Source organism: Cyprinodon variegatus, unplaced genomic scaffold, assembly GCF_000732505.1.
Source record: "Cyprinodon variegatus isolate N-32 unplaced genomic scaffold, C_variegatus-1.0 Scaffold913, whole genome shotgun sequence".
In the NCBI taxonomy this organism is placed as follows: Eukaryota; Metazoa; Chordata; class Actinopteri; order Cyprinodontiformes; family Cyprinodontidae; genus Cyprinodon; species Cyprinodon variegatus.
In genome coordinates, this window is record NW_015151366.1 from 60,842 (window position 1) to 69,543 (window position 8,702).

Below are 8,702 nucleotides of genomic sequence, written 5' to 3' on the forward strand. Positions count from 1 at the left end.
TCCGCTCTATTCAGCTGGCTTTGGAAACACACGGCGAGAAGGGGGGGGCTGGTTGGTGAGGGATACGGGGGCGAGAAACGCAAAAGTAACGCAATAGTTACTTTTACTAGTAACTAGTTACTTTTATTGTGGAGTAACTCAGTTAGTAACTCAGTTACTTTTTGGGAGAAGTAACTAATAACTATAACTAATTACTTTTTCAAAGTAACGTGCCCAACACTGTTACAGAGGTACAGTGGGAGTTTACCAAGTATTGCTTTATAGATAAAGATATACCAGTGCTGTTTTCTACGAATTGTTAGTGATGTCCAACCAACTAGATCATAAAGAATGCAGTAATGAGTTAGGGACTTAGAATTTGTAATGAATTGTAATGATGCATGGTACACTGAGTCAATATGACGCAAGATGGAGGATGCAGCATGCATGTACAATATACCTCCATAATCAGTCACAGACAAAAAAGTAGCTTCTACAGGTTTCTTCTTGTAAAAGCTACATGCCCGGCTCGTCTAGAGCTGCATTTCACCTCCTGTTATTAATAGTCTCTAGATAATAATAACATTACTATTTTCATTTAGTGGGAGAATAATAATGAACACAGTCAGATAAACACAAATCAAATGAACATTTTGCCAAATAAAACAAAAAAATCGCCATCAGAGCCGGCGGTACTTCACACACGGCTATGCTGAGAGAGGGCTGCTGCAGATGGGCTGCAGTAAGCCCAGGCTGCCGTTAGCCTCGGAGGTCAGCTAGTTGCGGCAGTCCTCTCAACTTCTGACATTTTTTTTAATTATGCATTATTATTATTTTAATTATTATGCATTAAATCCGTAAATGGACCAAATAGTGACGCTCTAAAGCATAATATTCTCGCATCAAATGATCTTAAAACGACCTTAAAACAACAGAAAAGAGAACCTTTAACTTTGAGTGGAGCGCTCCATTGAAAGCTGCTGCAGTGCATTCTGGGAGAGCTGTCAATCTCAATAACAGACAAGTCTGCTCTGATGCGTGCTTGGTAAATAGGGAGGGGCGAGAACAACAACCGGGGACTTTATCCGTTCTCGGTATGCTGCTCTTGTGAATTGGAACAGTACTAGGGCTGAGGTTGATGATGTTTCACTAGTACATGAGCACATGAGAATGCACAAGTACACATATTGAGAAATTGCCTTTTTTTCACTTTACAATAATTTTTTTTTTTTTTTAAAGAAACAGTTTTGAAAAGTGTGGTATTAATTCTTATTCTGCTTTGTGTGTCAACAGTCATGGTTGCTAAGTGAAAGAGCATATGGTGGTGAAAGCCGCAGAAGGCTAGACCTGTTTGAATTCACAACCATAACTCTTCCAGTGTCCTTATTTTCACAGATTTCGAAGAACCTAGTCCAGGTAGACCCCCATCCTTGGACTACACAACCCATGAATCAAGATTCAGCCTTATGGGTCATGAATGGTTCCAAACAACAGCATTTTGATCATTTATAACAGTTTATTCTCAGTGACTGAATTATTTTCTACAGTAGATGAAACTAGAAAATATTTTACCATTATTTAGCCATAGGTGACCCACTCTGCACCAAAACATATCACAGGTGATATTTGACATGGTCAAACAAAGTAAATTGCTCTTGTTAATCCGCTATTTGCAGTGTAACTGCTGTAAGCATGGTGGACAATATTGGGTTCAAATAGGTCTAATTGCGGCCGTTTCTCAATTCACAAGAACACAAGTACGGACTTGGGTTCTCGCTAAGTATGTTATATATAAGAAATATGGTTTGTGCGAGGTGTTAATTGGTTAACCTGGTAAAACCATCTCTCACAGAGGAGATGGTCTTAGACATAACCTTTAACCCACCTTCAAAGCACTACCAATACCCAGTAGATTCACCTCCCACCCACCCTCACCTAACTCTCACTTCAATGAGGCAAGTGACAGAAACCACTCTGACGAGGGAGTTAACGACCCATCAGCACCCCCTGACGATCTTTAACACCCCCCATGTGACCTCTTTGGCCAATCTAGTGGGAGAGATTTGAGCCACCTTTTGTTCCCCCTAAATCTTTGTTACACCTACAGTATATTAATCTGTGTTTCCTGCCACTAGTTAGAACTGAAGAAGCCTCTTGGATTAGAGGTGAAATGAAAAACTACATGTCCAGTTGTCTAAACTGAATTTGTCAAGCTCATCCTTGTTTTTCATCTCAAAATAACTAAGGGTTAGATTTTAATAACAGAATGACTGTTTCAAGAAGGAGCGTTAACCTCTGTTCAGCTAAAACTATTTACAAAATGTTTTTTTTTTGTTTTGTACTACCTGAATGCTTACATGTATAGTCTAGTAAATGCATAAGAAGGTTGCAATGATTTTCTTATGTTACTAAAAAAAAAAGCTTCCTAAATGTATTTTAACGGAAAGTAATTAATATGGATGTATATCTCTGCTGACTGTGAAAACACTGAATTATCTTCATGAATTAAAAACTTCTTTATATCTATGCACGTGCTGAATTTTGGTAAACTGAGATATATGTGTGGGATAGTTCAAGAAAACATGTAGGTCAGGAAGTGGTTTTAATTTGTCACTGCATAAATGAAGCTGCAGAAGCTTCTTTAAAGTTTGGTGATGAGCATATGATGCATGATGGATGCAATGCAACTACTAATAATTTGGTGGACTGTATTTATTTGCATCTATGGAGAAGATGAAGGTATTTCTTTGTTTAATTTGCCAAAATTAAAAGTTTGTCAAGAGAGCAAGGAGCTGTTGATGATTAGTATTTATTTGATGAGACAACAGCTAAACAGTCGGTTTATGAAAAAGATTTGTCAATCTTTATAATAGGGGAACTAAAAACAAAGTGAATCAGATTTTATTTACAATTTTCTTGTTTTATTAAAAAGGTACAAGTCAGTTGTTGACAAAAAAATGTAACTTGGAAGGACAAAAAAAACCAAAACCTTTTTTTAAATGCAAAAGCTATTTACATGTTTTAAAATATAGTCTGTTTTTGTAATTTAATAAACAAGCACTTGTCACATAAATTAGAATACATTTATTTGAAATGTCGGCTCACTGTTATCAAAAATTACGGCTTTTCCCCTTTCACTGTTCAACAAAATGTAAACGTTGTTTGTACGTAAATAATGTCTTCCTTTCAATGTCTTTGATGGGAAACTGTTCAAACAGAACCAATTATTTATTTATTTTTTATTGTTTTTATTTTTATTAAAAAATATAATATTTTTTAAAGATTTGTAGGTGATAAAACTATATCAGTATTGCTTGTGCGTTGGTACTGACACAGGGTGGTTGTTAGCACTTGTTCTGTAGCATGAGGTTCACAATTTTTTTAAATGGCTTTTAGGACATGTTGTATGATTAAAGGTGAATTAATTACCTGTCCTATTAAGACTTTAGGAGTTCTTAATTCCATGTTTGGCCTTTTTTTTAAATCTTCAGTTCAATTAAAAATACTTTGTTAATCCCAACAGAAATTAAAATGTTGCAGTAGCTCATAGGAGATTTGTTTTCTTTTTCATTAAGTTGTTGAAGGTCTGGTGTTGATAGATGTAAGCAGGAAGGATATTCTATAGCGGTCTGTCTTATACCCGATCTGGAAAAGCCTTTTACTGAAGGCAATCTATTGTGTAAAAATCTTTGTAAGTGGATGCTAACTGCTGTCCATGATCTTCTTCACTTTGTGAAGAATTATTCTTTATGAAATAGTCTCCAGAGGATCCAGAGGAGTTCCTAGAACAGAGCGGACCTTCTTTATCAGCTTGTTGAGTTTTTTTCAGTCATTTGCTCTGATGATGTTATTGCAGTAGATGATGGAGGAAGAGATCACATTCTCCAGAATAGACTTATAGAACATATTTAGCATCTTGTTGCAAACTCCAAAGGACCCAAGCTTCCTTGGGAAGTGCAATCTGCTCTGCGCTTTGTTGTAGACAGCGTTACAGCTGTGTCTGCAGTGTAGTTTATTGTCCGGGTGAACACTAAGGTATTCATACTTCTCAACCACCTCTCTTTCTTCTCCCATGATGTTACAGAATTAAACTATTTCCTGTTTATTCTAGCATGTAAAATAATCTCTGTTGTGTTGTGGGTGTGCAGCATCAGAGGATTGTTTCTACACCATGCCAGAAACAGTTCACCAGCTCCCTTTACTCAGCTTTTTGTCCATCTTTAATGCACCCTATGACTGCAGAGATATCCAAGTATTTCTGCAGGAAACAGGACTCTGTCTGGTACAGGAAGTCAGACATGTACAGAGTAAAAAGGAATGGGGAGAGTGCTGCCCCCTGTGGAGCTCCTGCACTGCTGACTACTTAAGCCGGGTGTGCGCTGTGTGATTTTTTTCACTCGTTGCACGCAGCTACTGCTCACACTGTACGACTAACTGCAGGGTTTAGTCGTACAGTGTGAGCTCACAGCTCACAAATATGTTAGGCCCGACACTCTCATGCGATCTACCTGCTCACATTGTACAACTAAAAACCATGTCAGACTCAGCTCCGCAGTAAGATGGAGCTGCTCAGACTCGTCTATCCGGAAGCCAAACAAATAGAAGTGGAATATTAAGCCCACTAGAGTAAAATGTACTACCTTGACAATTTGTGCAATTTTGTGCTGAAAGCCCTCAAAAGAAAAGGCAATGACGTACTTGGAAAAAAGACACAGCTTAGCAAACATGGCTGCTACGGTCTGTCAATTTTACAGACAGAACTGTTTTTCACTCATTGCATCCCTGCCATGCTGCTGTGTTTACATCTGAGAGGAAGAATAAAAAGAAAAATCCTTGTTTGCGCATGCGCCCTGAGCGATTTGCCCACGACTGTCAGGAGAAAATAAAACATGACACAGTTGCATAGCAAGCAGTGAAATAGAAGGTCTGGAAGTGAAACTAAAATAAATGGTCCCCCTTACAGTGTGAAATCAATGAGTAACCAATCACAAAACACGGTCCGTTGTACACTATTGGTTCATGACACGTCAATAAAGGGTTGTCTGCTTGTCCCTCCCCCCTGTACACATATCCTGAAACATGAACAAATCAATCCCCCAAGGCTTGTGCAAAGTACCATGGCTGGAAGCTAGCCACTGTTAAGCTACGTGCTGCTTTTTGATGCTTGTACAAGTTTAGTTCTGACGTGCGGCTGAAGCATCTTTGCTGCTCTGGCCAGTAGAAAAAGTGGGTCTGATGTCCATTGGACGGAGCTACCCTACCCTTTCTTTGCCTGTAACAATGACAGCTATATTTGCTGTGATCAGTGGGTAAAAATGTCATGTCTGGCTGAACCTTACGGACCCACATGCAGAATCTGGCTCGGACTCGACTGAAGGGAGAAGAGTTTATTGTTAATTCAGCCAACACAGAATGGAGAATAACTGAGAGTCTCTTAGAATACACTGCCACAGGCTGTGCAGGTGGCTGGAGGTGCGCTGAGGGAGGAGACGTTGGTCACGGAGCTGTCACAGAGGTGGTGAAGAGCGGGCAGTCAGACTGAGGCGATCGTCAGAGAGTTTTCACTGGAGCGGTGGAGAGCGGGCAGGCTGACAGAAACTAAGCTGCAGATAGGATCAGCACGCTGAGTTAGACGCAGAAGGGATCCGTCCAGGAGCGCTTCGATAAAACCTGGGAATCCAGAGACACAAGAGGTGAGCTATCAGGAAGCTTTCAACAGGAATCAGATTAAACTTTCTCGAGGGGAATTTCACGAGGGCTAGATTGGTACCAGAATATGGGGACCATCAGGCGTGGAAGAGATGGCTGCAACTCCTTAAATCCCTCTCAGGTGGATGGGTTGATTGGTCTCAGGTGCTCGGACAGCCAGCCACGCCCACCTGCAGTGCTCCAGAAGAAAGAGAGATACACTCCACTCAAGGGTTCTGACAAAAAAGTAGTTTGAATCTATTTTGAAGTGAGAAAGTCCACCTGAAAACATGGTCAGTGCAGTCAGTTCATCCAGATTACCATCTGGCTTCAAATATTATTTCTGCAGCTCAGACCCCCGTACACCGGCGGTGCGCTGTCACTAAAAATCCCATTCAACAGCAGCCTATGGCCTGGTCACCTCTTTGCAGTTTGCCGCGGCGGCTGGAAGGCGTTTTTCATGTATGTAATCCAAACTGCAGGCACCAGGATAATAAAAGCGAACATGTTTTGCCGACAGATTTCTGCATTTTAAGTTAATTTAGGCGTTAAATGGTTTCACAGGTGTGATCATAGCGCTCTGCATGATCAGTGCTGTGTCTGTCTGCCTCCCAGATCAGTGAGGCGCTGCTTCAGCTGTTCTAGACAGGACAGGACCTTTTTCGGTGCGCCGTGATGTGCGTCAACCATTGACTTTGCATGTAAACTAACGTGACGAGATGTTGTTAGCTTGTGTCACGAGACAGCATGCATGTTCATGTGTTTCGAAGGCGTAGTTTCGAGGGGTGGTCTGAAGGGAGAGGCATGGTTGTGTATGTTCAAAAATATAGCTTGCTGGAACCATTTTTCCAAGATCTCCTAAAGCACCTTTAAAAAACATGACCACTGAAATTGCTAGGGGTTCTGTGTTGGGAGGTGTGTGTGTGTGTTTGGTTATATACTGTATGTTGGCCTACAATGAACTGGTAAAGGACTGGTAAAAGATGGATGGATGGATGGATGGATGGATGGATGGATGGATGAATGGATGGATGGATGGATGGATGGATGGATGGATGGATGGATGGATGGATGGATGGATGGATGGATGGATGGATGGATGGATGGATGGATGGATGAATGGATGGATGGATGGATGGATGGATGGATGGATGGATGGATGGATGGATGGATGGATGGATGGATGGATGGAGGAACAAATTCAGTTAAGCATAAGTCACTTAAAAGAAGCTAAGAAAAAAAATAAAGACAAATATTTGGTCCTTGTTTTTTAAATAAGTTTGGGCAATAATATAATTTAAAACGATAAACAACTTTTGGTAAAAATAAACATGATAACATATGTTGTACTGGACAATACTTAAATGACTAAAATCAGTTTTATTTTTTAAAATTACAGGTTCTTCATGTGATGTTACATTCACAGTGCGAAGAGGTACGACGAAACGTGCTATACCTGGACAAAGTTTGACAGTCAGTTGTCCCGTCAAACACTGTGGAAATGTACTAAATATCACATGGTGGAAACTCTCTAATACAAGCAGCTATAAGATCATTCCAAACACGGAGAATATAACCATCAGACAGGAATATCACAAAGATGATCTTATCTCCTATTTGAGTTTTAACCAGGTTACCATTATTGATGACGGCCTGTACCGATGTGCTTTAGAACACAGAGATGAAAGTGTCAGCCATGCCATCAACATCTCTATTTCAGGTATTTATTAATTTCTGTAATACCTCAATTTACCCATAATATTCATGTATTTATGTCACTGTGTTAACCATATCTGCTATCTTTTATATTTTTAAAGACCGAAACATAGGAGTAAAAGACCCAGAAGATGTTGTTGGTGATAAGATTTACAGTCCTCAATAGTAACATTTCACACATGTCATCATACATATATGATAAATATAATTGTTTGTGTGCAGTTGGTTCAAAGACTCGTGGTGATAATGGACCCTGGCTGCCCTACTTCATGATCTGCATTAGCATTGTGCTCCTGGTGATCACAGCAATAATGTTAACCACTGTGTGCTGTTATAGCTGGAGAGGTAAGAATATTTGTTAAACACTGGTTCTTTTATTATTTAAAATAGTTATATCTTTATTTTCATTATCATACATTTTTGGGTACAGGAACATGGACCTACAACAGCAAAAAGGGAGAGGTAATCTTAAGCAAATTTTCAAATGGCTTTTTAGTTATATTGTTTAAGAATGCTGACTATTTCTAGAACAAGACTTAGACAGATTTATTTTGTCATTTTGGTATACAAGCGTGCAAACAAAAAGAAATTTCGGTTAAAATTTAAAATTGAAAACAATGTGAAAAATATGGTAAAAAAAAATCCATCTCTGGAAAGTTGGTACACATAGCTTATCGTTTTGGAATAGCATCAGACAAGATGTAGCCCCTTTACAACAGACTAAGAGTACTCTATGATTGTAAATTCAGCAGATGTTTAATGGTATTTGCACACTATTGGAGGGGTTTAATTATGTGCATCTATAACATGTGATGGAGAATATGACTTCCCTAACTGCTCTGAGTATATGTAAAACCTTCAGTGTAAGGTGGTTGCGGTTTATTGCGTTTAACAGTATAGTGGAGGATGTCCTTTTTCTGGGCGGATCATCAAAATAAGTGGTCCTTCTAATTGTCAATCATTCTGGTGATAAGTTTACATAAGACCCTCCTATGTGTTTGTCCCCATTTTCACTTTACCGTTGGTGAGTCTGAAATAGTGAAAAATTGCAAATCTTTTTTTGGAAAGTAACCTTGTATGCAAACATTAACTTTTAAACAAAGCATGCACGAGGAGAAATGGGCTCCTGCATGCTTTCGCAAGCATTTAAAGCTACAGTGTGTAATAATTACAGGGATATACAGTCAGAAATGTAATATATTATACATAACTATGTTATTTATAATCATCTACGAGCTCAGCTTCTTAACCTTAATATTTGCGTTGCCTTAGAATTCGTTATTTATAATTACATAGGAGCGGGTCTCGCAGCCATGGAG

General features: G+C 39.2%; 1 protein-coding gene across 1 annotated transcript in view; it reads left to right on the forward strand.

The window, feature by feature from the left end:
• The first annotated feature begins 2,646 nt into the window (after positions 1–2,646).
• LOC107099856 (B- and T-lymphocyte attenuator-like) overlaps positions 2,647–8,702 on the forward strand; it is a 13,905-nt gene continuing 7,849 nt past the window's right edge. Inside the window, exons 1-5 of the mRNA XM_015398132.1 lie at positions 2,647–2,718; positions 7,067–7,387; positions 7,485–7,523; positions 7,606–7,728; positions 7,814–7,845. Of these exons, the coding sequence (XP_015253618.1) occupies positions 2,649–2,718; positions 7,067–7,387; positions 7,485–7,523; positions 7,606–7,728; positions 7,814–7,845 (585 nt within the window). The 5' untranslated portion in view covers positions 2,647–2,648. The remainder of the gene's footprint in view (positions 2,719–7,066; positions 7,388–7,484; positions 7,524–7,605; positions 7,729–7,813; positions 7,846–8,702) is intronic.